This window comes from Chionomys nivalis, chromosome 5 (assembly GCF_950005125.1).
Source record: "Chionomys nivalis chromosome 5, mChiNiv1.1, whole genome shotgun sequence".
NCBI classification, from domain to species: Eukaryota; Metazoa; Chordata; class Mammalia; order Rodentia; family Cricetidae; genus Chionomys; species Chionomys nivalis.
Window position 1 is genome coordinate 67678458 of NC_080090.1, and position 27372 is coordinate 67705829.

At 44.7% G+C, this 27372-nt stretch overlaps 1 protein-coding gene across 1 annotated transcript in view; it reads left to right on the forward strand.

The window, feature by feature from the left end:
- Positions 1 to 240: 240 nt before the first annotated feature.
- The window catches only part of Lamc2 (laminin subunit gamma 2), a 62900-nt gene continuing 35768 nt past the window's right edge, over positions 241 to 27372 (forward strand). Inside the window, exons 1-2 of the mRNA XM_057769701.1 lie at positions 241 to 385; positions 21232 to 21420. Of these exons, the coding sequence (XP_057625684.1) occupies positions 307 to 385; positions 21232 to 21420 (268 nt within the window). The 5' untranslated portion in view covers positions 241 to 306. The remainder of the gene's footprint in view (positions 386 to 21231; positions 21421 to 27372) is intronic.

A 27372-nucleotide genomic window follows, 5' to 3' on the forward strand; every position in this document is an offset into this window, starting at 1 on the left:
GGGCCGCAGCCTCCGCACCACGCCCTCGGCGGGGCCAGGTGTGCGCCCTGGTTGCAGAGGGGGGAGCCGGGGGACCGCAGCGAGCGGGTTTACTGCTCGGCGTGCGCTGAGTGTTTGTCTGCCTCGGAGGGCTGGGTCCTCCTTGTTCACAGGTGAGTCACGCCCCGAAACACGGGCTTTCTTCCTGTCAGGACTGAGTCAGGTAGAAGAGTCGATAAAACCACCTGATCGAGGGCAAAGGAAGGCACAGCGGGGCGAGGACTCGGCGCCCGGCAGCCACCCGCAGTAGCGGAGCGCGGCCCGGCCATGCCTGCGCTCTGGCTCAGATGCTGCCTCGGCGTCGCGCTCCTGCTGCCCGCCGCCCAGGCCACCTCCAGGAGGGAAGGTGAGTGCTCCCACTGCGCCGACGACCTGCCTTTCCCTATCGACGGCGGTGACTGTCCGAACTCACCTCGAGGATTCTCACTTGGTCAGGTCAAGGGTCTCCGCAGAAAGCCTTCTCCCTACCTGGGGCTTCTTCCCAGGTGGGCTTTAAAGTGATAAAACCCCCGGAGTTAAAAATCACGAAGCCGATGGGTTGTGCCAAACAAGAGTTTCCTCATCTTAAAACTATTCCTCTTTCACATTCCTCCCTTTCTTTTCTTTTGTACCAAGGACAACCCCCCCCCCCCCGCGCCCGCAGCGCCCCATTCAATTAGTAACGTGGGGCTCTTTAAACCCGCCACTCTCTGTGTATTTACCAGCGGGAGTTGGGTGGCAGTTTTGTCATGCCTGGCAGCACCACACAGACTAAAAAAAGAACTTCTGTGATCCCGCTGTTATCCGTGTTGCATTTTTAAGATGGAGCGTGAATTTAAGCTTTTCAGTAACACTCAAAACTTCTGCAAAAATGCTACTTCTTAGAACAGCTTCACCTCCCAGCTATTTGTTGGACTCAAATGTGGAGTATCATTTTTTTTCTTACATCGGGCACCAGGTGGCTGTCATGTCTTGAGGAGTTAACTTCATGTAAACAAAACTTTGTGAGAACCTAGCAACTGCTTTTCATAGGCATGTGTCCTGTCAATAAGATGACACATAAGGCGGGTTGTCCCTGACACTTAGTCGAGGTGCTTTCTTCTGATTGCCCCAGCGTTTTACGTTTGTGTCACTGTTGCTTCCTGGACTCGGTGGCATTCCAGCCCTCGCAGATCCCAGGCCACAGTGTGTTGATTATGAAAATTGTCACCCAAAGGGGTAACTGTGAAATAGTAGACATGCTCGTTCTCTATAGTAACCATTGTGCTCCTTGTATCAAAACATGCTGTGTGCCTTAGATTTGCAAAATGAACTTTAAAAAGTACTTATGACAGTGGTCATGCAGAGTAGGCTCCCTTTGAGTTAGGATAAATTCGTTGAAACCTAGTAGAAAACATCCTAAGGACAAAAATAGTCCCCGAATATTAGATTTAAAAGCAGCTGTAAATGGATCAACCACTAAGAATCCTTTGATTGAAAAGGTGAGTGGTTGACAGTGTGTTTGCACAAGGCCACCCAAGCAACTCTTGGCAGTGCAGAGTCTTTGATCCAGGGGTTCTTAAACTGGAGCCTTTTTGACCACATAACAAAAGTAACAAAGAGAAATTTATATTATTATATTATATAATATTTTGTATGTATGCTTTTTCTTTTACAGGGTAAGTAACCATTACAGCAACTTTCTTCTTGGCAATAATTAAATGTATATGTGTGTGTTCATGTTAGATAACAAAAACAAATATGTAGGCTGCCACCAATTGTTTAATAGTAGCATCAACATCTGGGACACTGTGTTCTCACAGCGGACTTTGTAGCTGAGCGTCTCATCCAGACAGAAATTCAAAAGTGCTGCATTGAGTCATGGTCACACTTTCCCCTCCCTTAGAGACAGACTGAGATGTTATGCTCCCTTCTCAAAGGGCTTCATTTGGGGGCCAACTGAGACTATGAAAAACGTGTCATGATGGTAGGTCGTTCATAGTTTTTCATTCAGGGCACACTGGGATGTGCTAGGAGTTGGGCTAAGAGCATAGTACCTGTTCGAATCCAGAGTGACCTGTGCCTGAGGCTCCTGCGGCCTCTGAAAGTCTGAAGCAGTAATGTTGCTTCCTGGGTTTTTTCGTGCAGGTGAAATTATGGTAAAGATATAATTACCAAGACTTACAGGGTTGGCCTCAGCTAAAACATCAGCTTTAGAGTCAGCCTGACCTGGCAGATTTTTTTTGGTTTATTCACTTGTTAATGCCTGTCTTGGTTACTGCTCTGTTGCTGCGTAGGAATCACCATAACCAAGGCAGCTTATAAAAGAAAGCATTTAATTGGGGCTTGCTTACAGTTTCAGAGGGCAAGTCCATTAGCATCATAGCAGGGCGCAGTCCCTGAGAACTTATATCCTGGTTGGTAGGCAGCAGGCAGAGAGAGAAAGAGAGAGAGAGAGAGAGAGAGAGGACCTGACCAGGGGTTTCTGAAACCTCAAAGCTCCCCCATCCCCCATCCTCCTCCAACAAGGCTACACCTCCTAATCCTTCCAAAACAGCCCACCAATTGGGAACCAAACATTCAAATATATGAGCCTATGGGGCTCATCCTCACTCAAAACCGTCACAGCACTCTCTTAGTACCTGTACAGGCTCCTCAGCTGCTTGGAGTCCGCGTCACCTGCTAAATAAAAGCGTTAGAACTATGCAAGCTTTTAGCCTTGGTGAAAGGTAAACTGCCTTGCACAGCTGAGGTCCACATTTCTTTGAGAGTCTGGAGCCAGGAGTACAGGCACAGTGAATTCAGATGCCCAGAGGTCAGTAAGAACCACACAGGTTCCCATTTGGTATCTCATAGCTGGGTGAGAGACTACCGACTTGCGTACCCGAGGGTTTGGATCATAGCTCTGGGGGAGGTATGTCTGGAGATGAGCAAGGCGGAGAGGAAGATAGAAGCGTAGTGGTGCATCTGGCCATGGAGAGCCTCACACTCTGGGCTGTATATCTAGGATGGTGCCTTGTGAGCAAAGAAGAGTCGCAGAGAGTTGGTGAGCAGGAATGGCGTGCTCACATCCGTGTGTTAGGAAGGGCTCTGCAGGGCTAAGCCGGTAGAGAGAAATGAGGGGAACCAAATCAAAGCCATTGCAATAACCCAAGTGGGAGATGGCGGGAGTAAGACAGCAGAGAAGAGAGAGACCACAGAAATGCTAGGGTAAAGTCTAAAGAACGTGGTGACCCACTAAATGCACTGGATCTCTGGGGACTTCCAGGGCTTGGCTTTGCTTTCCTTTCAACACCCCAAGGAAGGTGCTGAGCATCCTGCTGTTCAGGCTGACACTACTCCAGGGTGTATTTACCCTGCCACTCAGGTGAGACATTAGACAAAAACAAGGTAGATGAGACTCTCAGTTCCGGCCTTTCTGTCAGTCCTTCTTGCTTTTGGTTGTCGCCCGGAACACATCACACACCGATTTATCAACCCCACCCCACACTCTATAGAACATGCCCGAAGCATGTAAGGTGGCCTTGCACTTTCTGATGAAAATTGGCCAGCTTGATTCTGAAAACACTTCGTGGTATATATGTAGTAGTTAACTGTCTCTTTATGATTAACTCAGTAAACGAGTCACACAATATATTTAAAGTCATGTAACGTACAAAGTGATACACTTAGTTCTGATTAGTTTGCTTTTCATGAAATAATTGCATCCATGAAGTAATTCCCATTCATCTTCAGAATTCAGATGCTTTCCTTCCTAAAGCTGCTTTCACACAAGTTCTTTCCCCAGAATTTTTTTTTTGTCTTTTTGAGATAGAGTTTCGCTGTGTTGTCCAGGTTGGCCTCGAACTCATGACCCCGTTGTCTTCATCTTCTGAGTGCTGGGGATCTAGGTACAAGCTACTGCACCTGGCTTTGAATCTCTCTCTATTGTCAATTGAAGGTACTAAGTTTTCCAAACAGTAGGAAGGTTTATATATTTCAGGAGTGCATTGTGATCTTCACAGCATAGTCACTGTGAACTTATTTGTGACAACTTCCAACACTTGTGATGTGAGATAAGAGATGGAGTGTTATGTTAGAGCATTTGGTATTTTTCTTACCGCTAAGTTTCCTGTATATTGAGTGAGGTCATTTTTAGCTTAGTGTCTTCCCCAGATAACACATAAGTCATTGAGAAAGTTCTCTGTAGCATGTAATATTTGCAAAGGACTTAAATGCACCTTTGCTCTCCCCAGGAATCATTTTTGGTAAAATAAAAAGTCTATACACACAGTAAATATGAGTAGAGAATTGGGATTCAGTGTGAGCTGGGAAGTCCTTGGGGGAAATTCATTTCAGTGTCCTGAACTGGGGCAGCTGATTTAGCTCTAGTGGTCCCTGAGACTGTTGATTTGTGATTGTGTTTATTGGAAAGTCAAGCTATGCAATTACCGTGTTGAGGCAATCCTGGGAGTGTGCTTCTTGTTTAAGTCCTCAGTAGGCCAACCAAACTGACATTGTTTTTTCTTTCCCTGGGGGAACTTTGCAAGGCAAGGGACAAGACCTGAATCATCAATCTCAGACAGTGCAGAACTAGGAGCCCTGTGATTCTAGAATTCTCTAATTTAGTCCCAAATGAAATTTAGCAGATTACTGAAGCATTCCTGGGGCTGTGTTGTAACATAAGCCCCAGAAAGGTGATGTAATGTTTGGATCATCTCCAAAGCCAAAAGCTGTCTTTTTTGGTGTTTGTGGGTGACTGCGTGTCGGCAGACGCCCCTCCCTGCTGCTCAAACCCTTGTCTCTTCGCATAGCAGCTGCGAAAGCAGAAGCATGTCGGGGCCGTCCCTCTCAAAGTGGCCAGCGCGTGGCTGAGTCTTCCCCTTCTGCGGTGTGAAAGGAGACGTGGAGACCCCGAGCCAAGGGTCTGTATCCCGGCCTTCCTCAGACAGTCCGTCCGTTACAGAACTTCCGCTGGATCTCTTCTGGATTGTATTTTTATTTATTATGGGAACTTATTTATTATATGAACTTCCATGTTGGGGAAAAATCAATTTGTAGCCAAATCACTTCCCATGGCTAACTCAAAATTAGACAAATTATCTAAACTTCAAGTTGTACTTTAAATGGAAGACTTCTTATAACAAAAGTTTGCATATCTCTGTTGTTTCCTAGAGCCAAATGCTTCTCCCCGTCCAATGCAGGACAGGGCAGAAGTAGAAGCTCCATTCACTCTGGAGCAACCTTGCTTCGTCCCACAAGCCCGAATGAGAATGTATCAGACACGGATGGACAATAAGTCTAAGGGGTCTCTTCACAACCTCTTGTTTTACAAGAGAGGATGATGATCAGGGAGCTAAAATCATTGCTTGGATTCCCAAGCTGGGCTCATCAAGTAGAACGCATGTATGACAGGGAAGTCAGGGCACCAAAGATTGCCCTAGCTAGGATCCTACACTAGTAAGAGGGCCCTAAGGGCCAGGATTCACTTGTACGTGAATGTTCAGTTCTCAAGATAGCTCCTTGACTTATTTCTCGTTGTAAAAAACACCCCCAAACAAAATGAAACAAAAACTATACATATTCCTTTTTATTAGTAAGAGTAGATTATGGAAGCTCTTAAAAATATTTTATTTATTTTTAAGAATATTTTATTTTTATTTGTGTGTGTGTGTGTGAAAGAGAGAGAGAGAGAGAGAGAGAGAGAGAGAGAGAGAGAGAGAATGTCATATGTTTGTGTGGACTCTAGAAGGGGATGCCTGATCTCCTGGAGCTGGAGTTACACGTATTTGTGATCCACCCGATGGGAGTGTTGGAACCTAGGTCCTCTGGAAGAACAGCAAGTGCTTTTAACCACTGAGCCATTTCTCCAGCTCTTATTTCTCAATCTTGTTATATACATTCATTTAAATTAACTTCTGTGGCTGGAGAGATGGAGCAGGGGTTAAGAGCATAAGTTGTCCTTCCAGAGGACCTGAGTTCAGTTCCCAGCCCCCCATGTCAAGTTGCTTACATCTGCCTGTGACTCTCGCGCCAAGGGATCTGATGCCCTCTTCTGACCTTTGAGGACACCAGCACACACATGGCAGACGTACATTTTAGTGCATGTGTATAAATGTTTTTGTCTATGTCTATACCACATGAGTACCTGTTAACCTTTGTTCAGCTCTGTTGTCAGAGTCTTAAAGCGGCTTGATGTTGACCAAGTGGTTTTGTTAAAAAAATAAAAGACTGGCAGTGTAGTTCGGTTGGTATAGCCCTGGTTTTCACACGCAAGGTTTGCGATCAGATATCTAGAAGACAGTCAAGGAAAGGTAACAAGCCTCTTTATTCCCCCTTCTCTTCCCTCATTCTTTTCGTTGACAGTTTGAATTTGTATGTGTATAATTATGTCTAGAGGTGTTTTTCCCTCTGACTGCTACGGGCTATTGAAGGCTTTCATGGATGGGCCAGTTACATGGCCAGAACATTGACCTCGGAAGTGTTACACAGATGACTGTTTCCTGTCGCTACCCACTTTGGTTTTGGTAAAAGGGGATTCCCAATGTTTAAATATCCTTTTGCATTTCAGTTCAATCTTTTCTCCCATAACAATGGATCCAGTGGCAATCCCAACCTGTGCTCTTGCCTCATCCAGGAAGCAGTACCATGATAGGATTTTTGTCCGCTGAGCTGTGTGGAGACCTGAGCAAAGTCACAGCTCCTGTGACTAAGACATCATAGCAGACTTTCTTTTGGCCACCAACCAGCTCCCAAATAAAGACATGAAGACTTATTAATTATGAATGCTCAGCCTTATCTTACGTTTGTCCCACCAGCTCCTATAACTTGTTTCTCTTCCCCTACATTTTGCCCCAGTGTATTTTACCTTTCTTTCATTCTGTCTGTCCTAACTGCACTGCTTCCTCCAAGTTTGGCTGGCTGGTGGCTGGCTAGTGGCTTACTGGCGGCTGGCTAGCCCTGGGAATCTTCCTCTCTTTCTCAATCTCTCTTCTCTCCTTGAACCTAGCTTCCTCCTCTTGTTCTCTTTGTCTGCCAGCCCTGTCTATCCTTCCTGTGCCTAACTAGTAGCCTTTCAGCTTTCTATTAGACTACTCAGGTGCCTTAGGCAGGCGAGGTGAGCAACACCACATCTTTACATAGTCAACCAAATGCAGCATAAACAAATGTAACACACCTTTACACACTTAAAGTAATAGTCCGCAACATAAACAAATGTAACACACCTTTACTCACTTAAAGTAATAGTCCGCAACATAAAGAAGTGTAACACACCTTTACACACTTAAAGTAATAGTCCACAACATAAACAAATGTAAAACACCTTTACTCACTTAAAGTAATAGTCCGCAACATAAACAAGTGTAACACACCTTTACACACTTAAAGTAATAGTCCACAACATAAACAAATGTAACACACCTTTACACACTTAAATAGTCCGCAACATAAACAAGTGTAACACACCTTTACTCACTTAAATAGTCCGCAACATAAACAAGTGTAACACACCTTTACTCACTTAAAGTAATAGTCTGCAACATAAACAAATGTAACACACCTTTACACACTTAAATAGTCCACAACATAAACAAATGTAACACACCTTTACACACTTAAAGAGTCCGCAACATGAACAAGTGTAACACACCTTTACACACTTAAAGTAATAGTCCACAACATAAACAAGTGTAACACACCTTTACACACTTAAAGTAATAGTCCACAACATAAACAAATGTAACACCTTTCCATAGTTAAATATTCCACAGCAGGCCATGTTGTTTCTAACACCTGGTGGGAGTTTTTATGGTCCATTTTCTTGGGGTATTTGCTACTTCCCTTGGTGGGTGAATAGCTGTAGTTGGGCCTCTAATTCATTCTTCTGACTTCAAGCAATACAATCATTTTAAGGAGGATTTTTACAGAAAATCATCTTACAAATATACTCCATGCACATTTTCCAAACCTTGTAAATACACAATAATTACAGCCATCCTTTTGCTAAAACTCGGAAGAATAGCAGTGCATAATAGACAGGCACTTATTTAAGTGAGTACGGAAAGGGTTGTGGTGACAGCCATAAGCTGTAGCTGACATTTATGTTTGAAAACTTCTTGCTCATAAAAACAGTAAGGGATTTGGGAGAAATATTTGTCTGCCTGGGCTCTGGTGTCCTTACAGGGTGTTGTGGGAGATACCTCTAGGTCATCAGGTTGAGTCACCTGCCAGCCACACACGGGAATGCTAGCCTAGGTTGTGATGACATGAACAATTAACAATGTGTGTAATGAGCTAGTAGTGAAAGTGAGTACCGTCTTTTGGCTCTGTAGTGCGCCTCGCTGGGGCCTCTGCACCCACGCGGCATGGGCAGCATGTGGATCGAGGGCCGTCTCAGTAGTTTTGGCTATGCTGACTTCAAATGCAACTGCCAAAGAGAGGATGGGATTCAACGAAAGGCCTCTTAGTGAGGGAAATACCCTTATTCTAATTGTGTCATTTAAGAATTAAACTGGGACAGACATTCACACACTAAGCCTTAAAGTTCAAGATAAGTTTGAATGATGAAGTATTCATACTTTGTTTTATTTACTTAAATGGAGGATCATTTTAAGATGTCAGAAAGAGACATTTCACGGAGGAGATTTTAAAACTCATAAATCTTAGAGCTGGAGAGGTGACTCAGAGGTTAAGAGCACTGGCTGCTCTTCCAGAGGTCCTGAGTTCAATTCCCAGCAACTACATGGTGGCTCACAACCATCTGTAACAGGATCTGATGCCCTCTTCTGGCGGGCAGGTATAGACGCAGAACTCTCATACATAAGATATAAATTTACAAACCTAGGAAATCCTTATGACTTTCTCATTGTCACACAGAAGCATGGTAGGAAGTAGCATTTTCATCTTGCGTAGCTCAGATTTGAAGACTGATTTTTTTTCAGACAGGATCAAAGATTCTAATGAGACTGGGACCAAGTGACAGCTGCAGGGTGTATTTTGCTTTGGATTTTGTAAGGATTGTATGATTTGAATATTTGTAAAATAAATTTAGGAACACATTCGAATAGATTCCTGTCACCTTTGATCACTGTTTTTGTACTTCAAGCAGCCTGTGGCAGGTGTTTTAAAGGGGAATAAATGTTCTCTCCTTAAGCCCTATTCTCGGAGTTCAGCGCAGGTGGACTTCTTACTGCGGAACCTCATGATAGGTGAGTTATCAGAGATGGGGGGTGACAGTTGCTTCCGCTGAAATACTAGGGTTGCTAGTTTACGGGAGACCAGTCCTTTGACTCAGAAGTAGGGCATGGTGTCCAAGAGGGTAAACTGACATCTAATGTTTAGTGTAACTTCTTCGAACAAAGGGAAGAACTATTTGAGATTTTTTTTTTTTGCCTTAACTCACTACTCACTATTCCCCATGATGGTTTCCTTTTATAAGGAAGAATTATAAGAAGCAGAGGAAAGAAAGAGATCAACTAAATAGTGTAAGCCAGGCTGCTGGAAGTCCTGCAAACCCAGCTCTACAGGAGGGTGAGGCAGAAGGACCTCAATTTCAAGGCCTGTTTGGATCATAGAGCAAATTCAAAACTACTCTGGTTAATGTGCGTGATCTTGTTAAAGTAAAAGATGAATGAGCGGACCGAGGTTAGCTCTGTGGTAGAACAGTCACCTCGCTGTCTAGGCTCAGTGCTTACTACGATCGATCGATAGATAGACAGACAGACAGACAGACAGACAGACAGATAGATAGATAGATGATTGATAGATAGATGATAGACAGAGAGATAGATAGATAGATAGATGATAGACAGATAGATAGATGATAGATAGATAGATAGATAGATAGATAGATAGATAGATAGATAGATAGATATGGTCATATGGAGGCATTATGTGAAACTAGGCTGAAAAGAAATAGAATCAGGGGGCTGGAGAGATGGCTTAGCAGTTGAGAGCACTGGCTGCTCTTCCGGAAGACCCGGATTTAATTCCCAGCACCCACATGGCAGCTCAGAACTGCTGCTCATAACTCCAGTTCCAGGGGATCTGACATCCTTACACAGACATACATGCAGGCAAAACACAAATGCACATAAAATAAAAATAAATCATTAAAAAAAATAAATAGGATCAGAGCATGTTCATCCTTATAGGCAGCATGAAGGAATCCCAGTGTTTAATCTTAGAAGAAAATAATGGCAGTCGAAAGCTTTAAACAGAGAGGAGCTAAGAAAATTTATATTTTGAGAAGATATTCTGGCTGCTGAGTGGGTGGAAGGAAGTGAGAGAAGCTTCATGGAGTCCGGTCAGAAAGCTGGTGTCAGTTCTGATTTGCTCAGGGTTGAATCTAGAATGTCCATAGTGGAGACAGACTTGGGTGGACTTGAGCTGTTTGGTGGGTTAAACGCCAGTGTGGGATAGGCTACTGGCAACTGAGGTAGTTGTCTCTGAGTGGTGAAGTTGACTTCCAGCCATCTGACTGGAAGCAGTGAGGTTTTGTTGTAATCTGTTTGATTATTTGTTGTTTTGGGACAGGATATCACTGTGCAGCCCAGTCTGACTTCTTAAACTCTAGTTCCACCTGCATCAGTCAGTCAAGTATGATCACTATAGGTTTCTGCCATCATGCTTGGTCTATGAGTTTATTGTTAAATAGTTTTTGTCCAAAGATATAGCCAGCTGGAGAAGTGGAGTGGACGGTTGAAGTTGGGAATGAGATTTGGTTAGGGAACTGTGTTGGAAGGTGACACCTACTTACAGTGGTTATGAAAACCCTTGTCTTCAATGGGAAAGTCAGGAGAGTTCTGGAGGGAGAGTCACAGGGCACAGGCCTGAGTCTTGAGGAAACAGCATTTGGAGTTGGGAAAGGTAGGATTCAACAGGGCTTGGTGGTGGAGATCAAGCGCCAGGAGGAAGCCTGTATGACACCACACTGCCTAAGAGGGCTCGAGAAAAGCAGGAGGATCTGATGTCTTGGAAAGGGAACCCAGAAGGCAGGAGAGGAGGCAGGAGACAGGCAGCTTTCCCTAAATAAGGAAGACAGCTCTGTGTCAACCTTAAACGTTCCTACTGGATGCATTCACAAGAGATGACTGTAACGCATGCAGAGCTGTACCCAGAAGCTGAAATGGCAGCAGAAGCAGCGAGGCTCGCGTTGGCCAGCACAGCCGGTCAGGTTCAAACTTGCCGCTGAGATGCCTGGCTCCTGAGGTAGTACTGCTTACGTGGCAAGCACTCTGCCCCATCCGGACCTGCTGAGCTCATGCCCCCAGCCTGCTGCACCCCTACCCCTCCTCCATGTAGCCCTTGGCTTGCTGCCCACCAGTGGCTCCTGTCTCACAGGCCAGGGAGAGAATGTAAGGCCAGGACAGAGATAGTTCCTCTGGGGTTAGAGGCAACCTGCCAGAAAGTTCCAGTCCTTCCTTGAAAACACCTTCCTCTCTGGAGTCTTTGCTTATCTCACTGTGGATAGTTTTCTGTTGAAACAGTCATTTTGTTGTTGTTTTTGTTTTTAATACAATGAATGCCATACAGAAACAATAACAAATGTGCATCGTATCGGGAGATTTCCTGGGGTGCAACCTGGAGGTATTCATGTAGCAGACACTGAACCCCCTGAGCTACATTCTCTAGTCCTACATTTTGTGAAATGTCAAAGTGTGTTCCTGGACTTCTGGGGAATTCTGGGGTTCTGGTTTTTATTTGACTTTTCTGTTTTTACATTAATTGCTAATTTATTTATTTGTGTGTGTGTGTGGTTGTGCACATGCCATGGAGAACATGTAGAGAGGTCAGAGGACAACTTGTAGGAGGGTTTTCCTCTTTCTACCATGTAGACTCTGTGACTTGAACTCGGGTCTTCAGACTTGGCAGCAAGCTCCCTTACCCACTGAGCCACCCCCACCATGAATGACTTTTCTTAAGGTCAGATTGCCTTTATTACATCTCTCCCTACTCTTCCTCCTCCTTCTTTTTCTGCTCCCTTCCATCTCATCTGTCCTAGCAACAGTGGTGCCAAGCACTGGACCAGGTACCGTTAGAATAGAGGAGAGAGAAATTCTAGAGATGAACTGAGTATTGCCCACAGATATGGTGTTGTAGACGGGAGCCGTGAGCTCTGAGGATTACTACCGGTATTCAGAAAGAAGTCTGCAGGTTGTGAGCAGGGAAGTGCATAATCTAATACATGTTTCTTAGAGCATCCAGTCAGTTCTGCGGAAATGTAAACCCGAAGATCAGAGGTAGCAAAGAGCTTAGGGTTCTGAAATTCGTGCAGGGGTCTAGGTGTTGAGGCCCCGGGAAGAAGGTAAAGAGAGTTAAGGACATGGGCCGTGTATGCAGGGTTTTCAAAGGAGTTTGTGTCTTTTCATTTTGTTATTGCCTTTAAGGCACCAGCAAGCCCAGTGTTCACACACTGCTCTGAGGTGGAAATCAGATTGCTCTGGTGAAAAGTTGGGTGCATATATTATTTGTTTTTGTGGGGTTTGCTGTTGTCTGTCTGGGACAGATTTAGGCTAGGCTCACCTCTGACTCACGGTAGTCCTCCTGCTTCAGCCTCCTGATTTTTAGAATTACAGGCATGTGCCCCACAGCTGGCGCACAGCTTGCTTTTAAGTTTAGCACAATAGATGTGTTCTCTGTAACACCGGCGATCCTAGGCCTGCCAAGTTCTTACAATGTCTGGCAGCTCCTTGTTCCAAAAGATGCTATTTTCTTGTGGGAAGTTTAAAAAGAGTATTGCCTGGATGAACCTGTGCGGCCGCTGGTGCTTTCCCACGGCCTGGCCCCAAGCACAGCCTAGGAAACATCTCCACTTTCCTCTCCTTCTCTGGAGTCTACGGCTTGGAAACAGCCTTTGCCCCTCGGCTTCCTGTCCTAACTTGTCAGAGGCCAAGTGAGGGGTGGGAGTGCTGGGAACACCCCAGAGGGATTCCAGGAATCCCAGGCTCCATTGTTCCTTTGATCTGTTCTCCTGAGGAGCGTGGGTGGTAGTGGGTGGACCAGCCCACGTCTGGCTGCCTGGCGGTCTCCTAAGAAGCACCTGGAGGGTCAGCGACCAAGCTATCGGAGTTATCATTATCACACATACTGCAGATTATCACACACATACTGCAGCAGCGCACAGCACCGTCAGACACAAGTGCCAGCCACGCTTTACTAGACTTACAGAAATGTGTGAAGATCTTTGTAAGATGATTCCGGTTCCGAGTGTTTATTTAGGGCTGGAGGTGAACTTGATGAATTGCATTCCTTTATCTGTGGGGAGAACCTGGCTGGCTGTCAGGAGCTGGAGTGAGGGGACAAAGAAGCAGATGAGATTTGAAGAGGTGTTTCTGGCTTGGAAAGAGGGGCGTGTGAATGTCTATGTAGATAAATACTGACTGGGGGTAGCAACGGCGACAGTGTCATTCTGAGTCCCATGCCCAGGGTTCATGTGTGCCTTTTACTTTCTGTTTTTTTTTTCTCATTAGTTTTTGTTTCTGTGCATATATGTGTGTGTGTGTGCGGGCACATGCCACAGCCCATGTGCAAGTCAGAGGACAATTTATGAGAGTCATTTCTCTCCTTCCACAATATGGGTTCCAAGGATTGAAGTTGGGTAGTCAGGCTTGATGACAAAGTGTCTTTCTTTATCTGCCAAGCCATTTTGCCAACTCTGATTTTGTGTTTTCTGATGGAATATTTCATATTTTTTATCTAACTGTATATATGCATGTATATATATTTAAATTGTGTGTATGGTTTGTATGCACATGAATGTGTGTACTAACATGTATGTAGAGATCAGAGGACAATATTTTTCCTCAGGAGCAGTTTTTTGAGACAATCTCTCATTAGCTCAACGCTCACTGATTAAGCTAGCCAGTTGGCCAGCAAGCCCCAGGAACCCAGCCCTGCCTCTCCAGTGCTGGGGTTATAAGCATGTGCCAGCACGCCCACAATTTTAATGTGCGTTCTGGGGATCAAACCCAGGTCTTCATGTTTGCCTAACAAGCACTGACTGAGCTATCTCTCCAGCCCCTGTAATGACATCTTAATGCCAGCTCTAGATCCAGGCCTACACATAGGGAAGCTGGAAAACATGGGTAGTGTGGTGTTTAATGACTATATACAAATTATATATGGATCCAACATCATCTTTGGAAAAATACGTTGGTAGCTCTCTTATGAAATCTTGCTGGCTCATGAAGTATTAGTGTCCAAGCACCCAGTGTAGTCTCCCTGTTGCTAAGTGGTATCTATTAGTTCAACAAGATAAAGTCAGGTATGGTGGCTCACAGTGCTGGGGGGAAGATGAGATGGAAGAATTGCCATAACCTAGGCTGTATGGATTCTAGGCCAGCCTGGTACACACACACACACACACACAGAGAGAGAGAGAGAGAGAGAGAGAGAGAGAGAGAGAGAGAGAGAGAGAGAGAGAGAGAGAGAGGTAAATGGAGTAGGTGTGCATTTCCTGGGCTAAGAGCATAAGAGGGAAACTCAGTAAACTACAATCTGTCAACGTGATGGGGCATGGCGGCCCACACCTAAAGTCCCACACACTCAGGAGGCTGAGGCAGGAAGATCTCAACCTGGAAGCCAGTCTGGCTACACAGTGAGCTCCATTTCAAAACAAAAACAATAAAATCTGCTAAAGAGGCACTTTGGGGAAAAAAAAAAAAGATTTACCAGAAGGGGTAAAAGAAAATCTATAGCCTGGAATAAAATAACAAGGAATAATTTGTTATGCTTTTATGTTTGTGGTAACTTACTAGAAAGTCACTGTGTCCAGTAATAAATGGGCAGAGACAAGCAAAATGAAGCCTTAACTAGCAGAGAGCACTTTTCAAGCCTCCCACCGTGCCCTGTTCTCCACCCCATTTTTACACTTAGTTCTGTCTCCTGGTTTATATATTGCTCCTTAACAAACATCACTATCCCGAGGAGCTCTCTGTGCCACTCATTTATCTTGGTTATCTGACACCCAGATTCTCATGCAAACTCTGCCAGGGCTGGGACAGATGCTGGCTTTGTTTGCTGCTGGCCCTGGAGCTTGGAGTGGCCTGGCACATATTAGACGCCCAGTGTGTATTTGTTCAGAGTGGATGATTGAAAGTCCTGCTGCTGACTCAGGGGATGCCCAAGACGCTTGTCTTGACTTGCATGGTCATCACTTGCGTGTGTGTCAAGGCCTCCTGACGAAAGCTGGATGGTTTATTTATAATGTTTGACACAGGGTCAGAGTTTGGAAGAACAGCAACAAATCTGAAAAATGAAAGTGGAAAAAAAAATTTCCAGGCATAAAATCAAGCGCATCTAAACATAAGGGAAGGAAAAGTATGAAAATAAGGACGTTTTTAGAATTTTTTCTTATTTCAGAATCTATTGTAGGCTTGCATTTCAGTTCATCTAGGTAGAGTGAGCTAAGTTGGACTCCCATGGAGGACAATAGGAAAGAGTGACTGCTGAATCTGTATTTTTAATACATGTGCAGACACATGGGGGTAGCTCTTTAACTGGTGGAAACACAGATTTGTCTAGAGGGGTGGTGCTGGGGTCAGGTGAAATCAAAGCTCAAGCAGTTCTGCAAAAGAACCTCTATTTAGAGCAAAGCAATAGAAAAGGTCAGAAGACGCAGCAAGGAGCATTGGGCCACATGAGTGAAGACACTCATGCCCTGATTATTGTTTGTATTGTCTTCTGGAATTCAAGAGACGGAGGAATTCAGTTACTAAGGGTGTAGTATACACAGTTCTCTATTTTGATTGATTAGGTCATATAATCATTTTCTTTGTGCATGTCCTTTCTCTTAATGCATCTGATTTTAATCGCATGCATGGCCAGTATGCATAGGATGATACACACAGGCTTTTGCCTGGACATTCACTCGAGGACAAACACCAGCTCAGGCTGGTCCAGTCTTTCTAGTTCTCATACCTAGATGCCTTGAGAGTAGAGACTATACTTGGATAGACGCTGTCTTCGTTTGATGGCTATTAGGAGAAGACAAGTATCTTATTGTCCAGAGAGGGGTGTGCATGCAGGCTGATGCAGGTGCGGAGGGCACCCAGGGTATCTGGGTGCATTGTTTGGAGAGGGGCATGTTTACATAGTGTGTGCAGGTAAAGGAGTCAGGCTGCCGTATGCATCATTGGTAGAAAGGGGTGTGCATACTCCAAACCAATCAGAGTCCCAGGTTACTTCACATCAAAAGCTAGTTAGCGCTCTCTCCCTCTGTCTCTCTCTCTCTGTCTCTGTCTCTCTCTGTCTCTCTCTCTCTGTCTCTCTCTCTCTCTGGCGCACGCTCTTTCTTTCTACAGAATCTCATTCTGTAGCCCAGGCTGGCCTGGAACTATGCACTCCAGGTTGGCCAAGAACTCCCATTGATCCTTCTTCAGTTTCCCGAGTGTAGCAATTCCAGGTGTGAACCACCACATTCAGCAAGAGGTTTCCTAAAATTCAAAAGAACATCTATTTATTGGTTCATTCGCGAGTACTGAACAGCTGCTATGGAGCAGCTCTGAGCGCTGTGTGGTACCCAGGGATTTAATTTTCCCATTTCCTGTCTGTTGGAAGTAAGAAGCAAAGAATAGTACTTTATCCTTAACACAGCTTTGTTTTCTAAAGAACATTTTAATTTTTTTAAACAAACGTTTAAAATTCAATAGATTTCCTACACAAACCCAGATTTCCTTTGAAAAGTATAAATGGAAACCCTGATTAGAGTAGCCCTTCACCTGGCTGCCTGCTGCCTGCCGTCCCCTGAAGGTGAAGAGCCATTTTTCCTTAGGTTTGCTGACACAGTCTCTCTACTGGTTAGCCTACATCTAGCCCAGTGGATGCCTGGGGTCACCAGTAAACTCATGGTACTAGCTGATAAGAAATGACCCCAAATGAAAGACACTCATATAGACTGTATTATGTTTATTTTATTAGGTCTGGTTGCAAGAATATTCTGGAATTTAAAATATGAGGGGTTTTGATTTTTGTTTGTTTTATTTTCTTTTCCCCCAGTTAGGAGAGCAAATTGTCATTGGTTATAGGGACATCAGACCAAGGAGAAAATTTGGAGGAAGTCATGGTTCAAGAATAGACCAATGGCAGAAAGAACAGTTCTATGCAAAAGAAACAGGGTGAATTTTCCCTCATTGTCTGTGTGTGAGCGCTTGAAGCCTCAATGTTGCATCAGTACGGTTCTGTGGAACCCTAACCCTGCCTGGTAACTTCAGAGTCCTGCAAGCAAGGCTACGAGGAGAATCTTCTCCAAATTCTCAAGCAGTGCAGACCACTCAAGGCCAACACACTCCCCAGGTGCAGTCCGTCTGTGGGATGTGCTGGCAAACCCATTATCCCAACACTTGGGAGATGGGAACAGAAGGGTCAGAGTTACAAGGTCATTTTCAGCTCAAACTGAGTTCCAGGCCAGCCTAGGCTACATGAGATTCTGTCTAAATAAAATAAAACAACAGTCTTCTCTGAGTTAGAAGGGCTAATGTGGTTGCTTGGATACTGCACCTAGGAGGCACGGGCAGGGAGGGCACTGGTTTCTTGGCTGGCACAGTGGAAGAGCCTCACAGGGACCTAACACATGTGTTGGGCGTACCCTTCCTCGGTAGAAATTTCACAGCACTTGCCAGCTGTGTGGCACATCTGCTGGAGATTTTAACAATCAACTTCACCAGCATTAGTTGGGAAAGACTCAGCTTGGCAATGGTTCTGTGGGAGAAACAGAAAACAAACACCTCCAGAAGATTTTAATTGGTAACAAATTCAGTACGCTGTGAACTTAAGGAAATGTTGGGTTTTGTCCTTGTAATGAAGGTGTCTAGTTTCAGAACAGACGGGATTCTGTTATGAGCTGAGCTGTTCAGGCCTTGAAGGACCATAGTCAGTTTTTATCTTTTAAGTAAGGAGTGTGCAGCACAGGCAGTTAACCCCAGCACTAGGGAGGTAAAGGCAGGTGGATCAAGGCCAACCTGGTCTACTGAACAAGGTCCAGGGCAGCAGGGCTACACAGAGAAAACCTGTCTCAAACAAAAACAAAACAAAACAAAACAAAACAAAACAAAGAAAGAAAGAAAGAAAGAAAGAAAGGAAAAGAAAGAGAAAGAAGAAGGAAGACAAGTGGGGTTTGTTGCTAAAGGAATAGTCAGGAAGACTCTGGAAACCATGACAGAAATGGTTGACATGTCTAGATCAATTAAATAAATAAATTGATCAATTAAATAAATGAATGAAAATGAAAAGAGCGTATGTGTGTGTTTGTGTGTGGGTGTGTTGCTTTTCAGGGAAGAAGTAGGAACATGGTGAGAACTCCAGAGATGTAGACTTAAGACTACTCAGAAATAACCTGTGGGCCAGTGAGAGAACTCAGTGGGTAAAGGCTCCCACCACAGAACCAGACAATCTGAATTTGATCCCCAGCACCTGTGTGGTGAAAGAGAATGTTTGACTACTGTAAGATGACCTTTGGCCTCTGAAAGACCCTCGGAGTGGGGAGACTCTCACTCAAGTCTTGGGATAACACGACCCCCCAGGAACTCACGAGAGACCGCCCTTGCTGCAATCACACGAGGTTTATTGATAGGACAGGAGCCAGTGCGCTGGGGCCGAAACTCATTTCCCACGCAGGGGTAGAGAGTTCGACCCCGAGTAACTGGGAGGAGGGTATTTAAGGGAAGTAACCATAACCCAATAACCCAAAGGGGGTAGGGAGGGCATCATTGGAAAATTCCGAAAATACCAGTGATAATCACAAGGGGGTAACTCCCTGTTTCTCAAGATTATTCTCAAGATTATAATCTAACTTTATGGGTCAGCTAGTTCCTGGAACAGAGTCACTAAACTGGCTAACCTACATTTTTGGTTCTTCTCTCCCTGCTATATATATATATATATATATATATATATATATATATATATATATTTGGCTCTACTTTTTCTGCTAGAGGGGTCTGAATTTATCCAGGTCTTTCACCTCCACATGTATGTTATGGTGTATGACACTCCCCACATATGTGTTATGATGTGTGACATTCCCCCATGCAAAAATATATAAAATGATTGTATAACCAATGCACATAGTTGGTGTGTGTGTGTGCACAAGATTATGAGCTATTCCAGAAGAAGCCATAGGACCTCTGTACCAGACTAGATTCTTGAAAAGGGGAAGCAACGTAGACAGAGGCTTTGGAATCTCAGACCAGGGAGCAAATTCTGTCTTTGCTACTTAGCTGTTTGTGTAACATAAGGCAAGATTCATACCCCTCTAAGCATTCACCTCCCCATCCCCTAAACAGAGAGGTTAGACAATATCATGAGAGTTAACTGACTAATGGATGTAAAGTCCCAGAAAGAGAGCAGTTTGGTGGGAAGCAATCTCTGTAGATAAAGGCACCTGCTGCCAGGCCTGAAGATCTGAGTTCGATTCCTGCATCCCATATAGAGATGTAACCGATTCCCCAAAGTTGTTCTCTGTCCTCTACATGCATGCAGTACCATGCACACATAAAAGCACAAACACACATACAGTAGATATAATAACATTTAAAATAAATGAACCAGAGTGGCTCTGGGGTGATGCTACATATTCAGGGAGCCATTGAGATTGGTGACAGTAGATTGTGGCTTCAGGAATAGACGCGGGGCGTACGCAGGACCACAGCTCAGCACATGGGGCACATTCTCTGGCTTTATGGTTATTTCTCTGGACACTCGAGAAACAGCTGCGCATGCACCAAGGCGTTTCCTTGCACACCAAAGCTACACGACCAATGAAGACAGCGTGCAAAGATTTGCCTTCAGACCCTATGGTTCAAGCTTCTTCACCTTCAAGTGTTGGTTTTCATCTGTTTCTTCTGAGGGAAGAAAAGGAACTCACGCAAGGGCATTGACTGGTCCTTATTCAGACAGACCCTCTAACAGGTGCCAGGCACATTTGTAGAGGAGGAAGCAAGATGCAAAAGTGAAAGCGATCTGCCCAATGGATATAGCTCACTGCTAGAGTGCTTGACTTGTATACGCAGAGCCTTGGGACTGAGTTACAGCCACATCCCCAGGAAGGAAAGGAAATTTGTTCAAAGAAATGTTTCAGTTTTTTTGATTTCAAGGCCCATCACTTTATCTTGTAAACCATGATTAAAATGTTTTGAGTATCTATAATATGTCGGACACTGTGCCAGTTATTCCCATATGTGACTGTGCTGGCTATTTAGACCCCCACACAGAGTTGGCTGACATTATATGATGGTTTTCTCTGACGACTGACTTTCGGAGGGACATGCTAGTGAGGATGAGAAGGGACTGGTCCAGTATAGTCAGACGTTCTTTGGGCCACTAGTTCCCAAATGATGGCACAGAGCCCAGCGGTGGTGCACGCCTTTGATCCCAGCACTTGGGAGGCAGAGATAGGTGGATCTCTGTGAGTGTGAGGCCAGCCTGGTCTACAAGAGCTAGTTCCAGGACAGGCTCCAAAAGCTACAGAGGAACCTTGTCTTGAAAAAGAAAAAAACTTAATCTATTTATATTAATCTATAATCTGCCATGGGGCTGGTTATCTCTCCTCAGTACCATACATCTAACTTCCTCCATGTCTGACTGGCGAATCCTCGGCTTCAAATTCTTTCCCAGAATTCCCATCTCTGCTCGGAAGTCCCACCTATTCTTTCCTACCTAGCTATTGGCCATTCGGATCTTTATTAAACCAATCAGAAGGTGCCTTAGACAAATGAGGAAGGACATAGGCACATCTTCACATGGTGTACAGAAATAATATCCCAACAGTCCAGATGGTCAAATCAGCCACTCACCCTTGCTGTTGTTGAGGGACAAATGGTGTATATCTTCAGTAGTGGACATCACAGACTGCTAGAGAGTTAAGTAAGAGTTCATGACTGGCAATTCTCTTAGCTTGTTGACTTGCTGTTTTGGTTTACACAGTGACCAAACTGAATTCTCTGCAGATATTCGAAGCATGATTTGTCATATAAAAGCATTACCTAAGCTTTTTGGTTTCTCTTATGTAATTGGACAGTTTGGTGACCCTGAATTCGTGCTTCCCAGACAATGGTCACCCCAGCACCGTGTAATTGCTGCTTCCTTTAGGTGGAACAAGAGTCCTCATTATCCCCTAGTGGCCATGTCACTCTCTTTACACTGAGTAGTGTAAGCCAACATGTAGTGGTTCCTGTATAACCGATTTAAACACCTGGGAGAATATTCTGATATTTTTGTTTGTTCGTTTCTGACACTTTCTCTTCCCCTCTTCCTTAGTGTGTGATTGCAATGGGAAATCCAGGCAGTGCGTCTTTGATCCAGAGCTCCACAGACAGACAGGCAATGGGTTCCGCTGCCTCAACTGCAACGACAACACAGCCGGAGCTCACTGCGAGAGGTGCAGGGAGGGCTTTTACCGGCAGCGAGAACGAGACCGCTGCCTGCCCTGCAACTGCCACTCAAAAGGTAGGTTGGGAGAGGGCAAAGGAAGGAGAGAGTGGAGACGAGGGCGGGAAAGAGGACGGAGTGGAGAAGCAAGCCAAGATGAAGCTGCTGCACCACTGGGTCCCCAACAGACATTGGTCGTTTAGCAATTTCTGCCTGTAAGGGAACAGTTCTCTAACATTGGGGGTAATGGGAGGAGCAGGGTCTTCAGCACGAATTCTAGTGCGGAGAGTTACATACTTTGTTTTCAGTACTGAGAATTTAACACAGAGCCTTGTATGTGCTGGGCAGTGTTCTACTGCTGAGCTATATGCCCTTTCAGTGTTTGCAGTTTTGAGATGTCCTAAGTTCCCTAGGCTGGCCTCTCATGCTTGATCTTCCTGCTCAAGGAGTAGCTGGAATTACAGATAAATGCTACCACACCTGAAAGTCAGGTTGCTAACTTTTCCGTGACCTGGGGACAAAGGAAGCTTGGTTTCTTTCAGTGACAGTTCTGCACATCCACCATTGCTTCGACCAGGCTGTTGGGAAGAGTGATTCGCTGGGCGTGGTGGCATCAGTTTGTAATCCTAGGCCTTGGGAGGTAGAAGCAGGAGGGTCAGAGGTTCATGGTCATCCTCACGCACACAGGGAGTTGTCTAGGCTACAATGAGATCCTGTGTCAAAACCCAAAAATGAGGGAATAGACGGGTGGTGAGGACCTGTTTCTGTGGCCATGCTAGAAACAACAGAAAACTACAGGGAAGGACCAGAGCTGAGGAAGCTGTTGTTTGCAAGAGCAACCACCAGATAGGAAGATCCTAACTGGAAGGCGGGTTCACAGAGGAGCTAGGTATTATTGGTTTTGTTTTATTTATTTATTTATATTATTGATTCTTGGTATCTCCTCCAATGCCACTGTCCCAAACTGTAGGTGACTGTTAAGCACAGAGATGCCTACGTTGGATTGTGTTCATCACGGGTAAACAGTACACACAGATTAGTAAATGCATCAAGAGAAGAAGGGTCTGGAAACATACCGAGGTTTTTATTGGCTCCTCATTTGTCTCTTACCTTTCCTGGAATTTGTTGCTTCTCCTTGTTGGGAAGTGTTTAAGAGCATAACATGATGCGCACTTAAAGTGTCAAGCTGCGGTGTGGCTCTGTAGCCTTGTGGAACCAATGGACAGCCACAGCTGGAGGAGTCTGAAATCGAGCAGATTTTGATGGAGTGTGTCAGGAACTACCAAGAATACTGGAATGACCTGGAATGATGTAGCTCTGGGGTCAGTCCCAGGTTCACCTGGGTTGGCTGTTATGGTGTAGTCCGAATCCAGTCTGTTCGGTGTTTAGTTAATCCAGCACCCACAGCCTTTAGTTTTCTCAGTTCTCACTATGAACTGAAGGACTTCATGAAGCAAAAGCAAGAGAAAAATTATTCTATTTTAATGGGTGTTTGAGATTCTTGGGGAGACAAGATCCCCAGAAAACACGCAGCTTCACTGCATGTCACAGGAGCTGAATTGGCCTCACAAAGTGGTCAGAGTGGATGTAATCAGAGGCTCAGCGGGCTCCCCTGCAAAACCTGGGCAGAATGCAAGGTCCTAATTCCAGGGGAGACGAGGAATGAGCTGCTGGACAGAGAGGATAAGGAAGGTTTTCTCATCAGTCCTCAACTCGGTTTCAGGAAGCAAGTCTCTCTCTAGAGGCATCTGGGACTTTATGGGAGCCTGGTGGGGGTGGAGTCTGGTGGAGCCTAGTGGGAGGTGGAGCCTGGTGGGGGTGGAGTCTGGTGGAGCCTAGTGGGAGGTAGAACTTGGTGGGGGTGGAGTCTGGTGGAGCCTGGTGGGGGTGGAGACTAGTGGGAGGTGGAGCCTGGTAGAGGTGGGGCCTGGTGGGGGTGGAGCCTGATGGGAGGTGGAGCCTGGTGGGGGTGGAGCCTGTGGGAGTTGGAGCCTGATGGGGGTAAAACCTGGTGGGAGGTGGGGCTTGGTGGGAGGTGGAGCTTGGCAGGGGTGGAGCCTAGTGGGAGGTGGTAGAGACACATGGTGATTAATTTCTGGCACTGTGGTTTTTCAAAAAAATATTTATTTATTTATTCTGTATAAATATTCTGTCTACATGTATGCCTGCAGGCCATAAGAGGGCACCAGACCTCATTACAGATGGTTGTGAGCCACCATGTGGTTGCTGGAAATTGAACTCAGGACCTTTGGAAGAGCAGGCAATGCTCTTAACCACTGAGCCATCTCAGCCGCCAAACAGTGTTTTTTTTTAATGCAGTAATTAATTAACCTTCAGATATAACCATCTAGATAAGGTTTCTATCTTAGAAATGAGGATAGAAGGGACAGGAAGATGTCTGTGCAAGTCTGCAGAGCTGAGGGGCAGAGCAAGGATTTTAGCCTAGGTTTGCTTACACCACAGCGGACAACGGTGGATTTGGGAGCCAGACAGCCCAGGTTCAGTTCTTGCCTATGAGGCTACCTCTGAGTCACTCAGGACATATGGTGTCACCTCTCAGTGCTCTGACGTTCCCATTAGAGAAAAAGTGATCTCAGTATTTGCATCACATTATAGTTCAGGAATAATTAAGTACGTTGATAGACAGGTTAGCAAAGTATAGTCAATAATAGATTTTCTTATGAAGATGGAGGTTCCAATCACCTGGAACAGTGACTGTTTCAAACTATGTCTCCAAAAGAAAAAAAAAAGAAAAATAATAAAATAATATCCTGGTGGTCAGGTGGTGGTTTACACCTTTAATGCCAGTACTTAGGAGGCAGAGACAGGTAGATCTCTGTTAGTCCAAAGCCAGTCTGGGCTACAGAGTGAGTTCCAGAACAGCCGGGGCTTGAAAATCTAAACAAATAAAATCCTGGTACAACAGAAGCCTTGTAGTGACTATATATGGACCTAAAATGATTTTGTTAATATTTTATGTATTATTACCAACCTCACTTTAGCACTGAATATCTGGATATCTGAGAGTATTTTTTTTTAAGTCAGGGTTTTTCTGTGTAGCCCTGGCTATGTCTGTCCTGGGAACTCACAAGACCAGGCTGGCCTTGAATTTACAGAGATCTGCTTGCCTCTGCCTCCTGAATACTGATATTAAAGACATGCACCACTATTGCCCTACCTGAAAGTATCTTTTAACAGTGGAGAAGTTGACCTAGAAATAGTAGCCTGAAATCTCCTGGCAAGGTACTATGAGAAGGTATAAATGTGATTCAGGTCTTCTGTCCCCAGAACAGGTCCTTCCTGTATCTTCCCTATGAATGAAAAAGAGAAATCAGAATACTGAGTTTATATCCAAGGCAGTCAGGTCCCCAGAAAACCTAGATTTCCTAAGGGCTGACTAATGCTTTATCTTTTCCAAAAACATTTCCATAGCCTGGCAGGCTGAGCAGCTCACACACCCACATTCCTGGTGGAGAGACAAGAACTAAAGGCGGGCTGAGGGCCACACGGGTGGGAGAGACTGTCTCCACACTTGTAGCTGCGCCTGGGCTTTGTGCGTCACTGAACCAGTAGCCTGATTTGAGGAAGAACCTAGAGCCTGGAGCGGGCTGGGCAAGTGCCCTCTCTCTGAACTCTATCCCAATTATCTCTTCAGATTCTTTTACTTTGAAACAGAGTCTCAAAAATTAAGCTGCCCAAACTGTCCTTAAACTTGCTCTGTAACCAGCAGACCTTGGGATTGCAATCCTCCTACTTCAGCCTCCCAAGGAGGTAGAATTGCAGGTCTACTTTCAAGTTAATTTCCTGTGTGATTTCCTAGTCTCCAATTAACTGCAAGGCCATTTCTATTTTCAAGTAATTATTTGAAAGAATTTGTAATAGCAGTGAAATTGCTATTTGAATGGAAAAAAAGTCTTTAGAAAGAGAAAATAATTCCCATCACTTCACGTGTGGTTAATTGTAGTCAGTCTTTCTTGTGGGACTTTTTTTGGACTGCCAGCCCCCAAATAATGACCCAGAGACTTATTATTAACAATAAAAGCTTGGCCTTTAGCTTAGACTTGTTCCCAACTGGGTCTTTTAACTTAAATTAACCTGTTTCTGTTAATATATGTTTAGCCACGTGTCTCTTTATCCCTCCTCCATTCTGTACATCTGACTTCCTCAAGGTCTCACTGGTGTTCTCTATGGTGTTCTAATCTCTGAGTTCCTCTCACTCCCAGGAAGTCCCGCCTATTCTCTTTTGCCTAGTTATTGGGCATTCAGCTCTCTATTAAACCAATCGGAAGGCACCTTAGGCAGAAACACATCTTTACAGTGTACAAAAATATTAGCTCATGTCAGAAAATGAAGCCAACAGTTCAATGGTGCTCAATGTAGTTTGGCTTTCATACCAATTTCTCATAAATTTAAAAGTGAGCTTGTGTCACATACGTGTCTGTGCAGATGTGGTGTGTTTATGTGGGAGTATGTATGTCTGCATGCATATAGGCACAGGTGTGTGTGGGTTGGTGTGCATGGTGTGGAGACCAGAACTCAGTGCTGGGTGTCTTCCTTGATTGCTCTCCATTTTCTTCACGGAGGTGTAGGGTCTCTCACTGAACAATGACACTGTGTTACTCTGATTAGCATATTTCAGTTATTTAAAACATCTTTAAAATAAGTTTATGTGCATGTGCGTATGTGTATGTGTGTGTGTTTACAGTGTTGATGCTTGAACCCAGAGCCTTGCAAATGCTGAGCTATATCCCTAGTGTGTGGACACGGACACACACACACACACACACACACACGCACACACACGCACGCGACAGGGGGAAGTGAGAGAGGGAGGAAGACTTGGCTTTATTTTAAGTATTAATGACTTTGACACCCCCTGCCCCCTCAGATGCACACAGAGATTGGCTCCCCGAGCCCTGAGAACACTCCCTGAGACACAAACCGGAAGACTGCTCTTCAAAGTCAGTTGTTCACGATCCCGGAGCCCGGATCATAGTGTAGATTCAGGGCAGGTGATTTCATTCTAACAAGGTGCTTTTAAAACCCAGGGCTGTTATTTTAGCTGTTTCAGAACGTGAGTTAAATTAGTCATGTTTGCATTGGGAGACATCAAACAGTCCCATGCCAGCTTTGAAGACCTGAAGGATGACGCCTCAGGGGTAAACTGCTAGTATGGTGTTAACACAATAATGGTCTATTAGTGTGCTGTCGACTACATTTTTAAGCACTATATGTGAGACATTGGACCAGGCACCTCTTAGATATTAGCTCTTAGTCTTACAACATCCCTGAGAGGTGTGTGTTTATATGTTTTCATTCGCGGTTGAAGGGCCTCACAGGGGAGCAGTTTGCAGAGAGACGTGCAGCTAGAAGCGCCTGCTGTGTGACCTGAGATCCACTGGACTCAAAGCTGGTGCTGTTTTCTGGTCCTCCAGCTTCCTCTAGAGCAGTGGTTCTCAACCTTCCTGATGCTGGGACCCTTTAATACAGCTCCTCATGTTGTGGTGCCCCACAACCATAACAGTGTTTGTGTTGATTCTTCATAACTGTGATTTTGCTACTGTTAAGAGTCGTAATGTGAATATCTGAAATACAATCCATGGGTTGTGACCCACAGGTTGAGAACCTCTGCTCTACAGCGCTATTCTGCAGGTCGGGTATATAAAGATAGGGTCTTTCAAGTGGTAGCAGGTAATTCCACGAGAGTTCCAAATATGTTTGGAAACATTGGCATTGAAAATTTAAACGACAGGGCAGGAGGTATAACTCAGTTGTAGAACACTGGCTTGGCATATGCAAAAGACCTTGATTCCATCCCCAGTACTGCAAGTAATCTAACAATTACTATCATTATTAAGCAAGCTTCGGGCCTATTGTATATATGATGTCATAATCCCCATTTTGAACACAGTATTTATTTTCATAGGCTAACAGTTAATACCTCTTAGAAGAATATTCTAAAGAATAAAATTTGGACTATTTGGGCCAACCCAAAACAGAGTTCTCTTTGCCACTTCATGATAATAATAA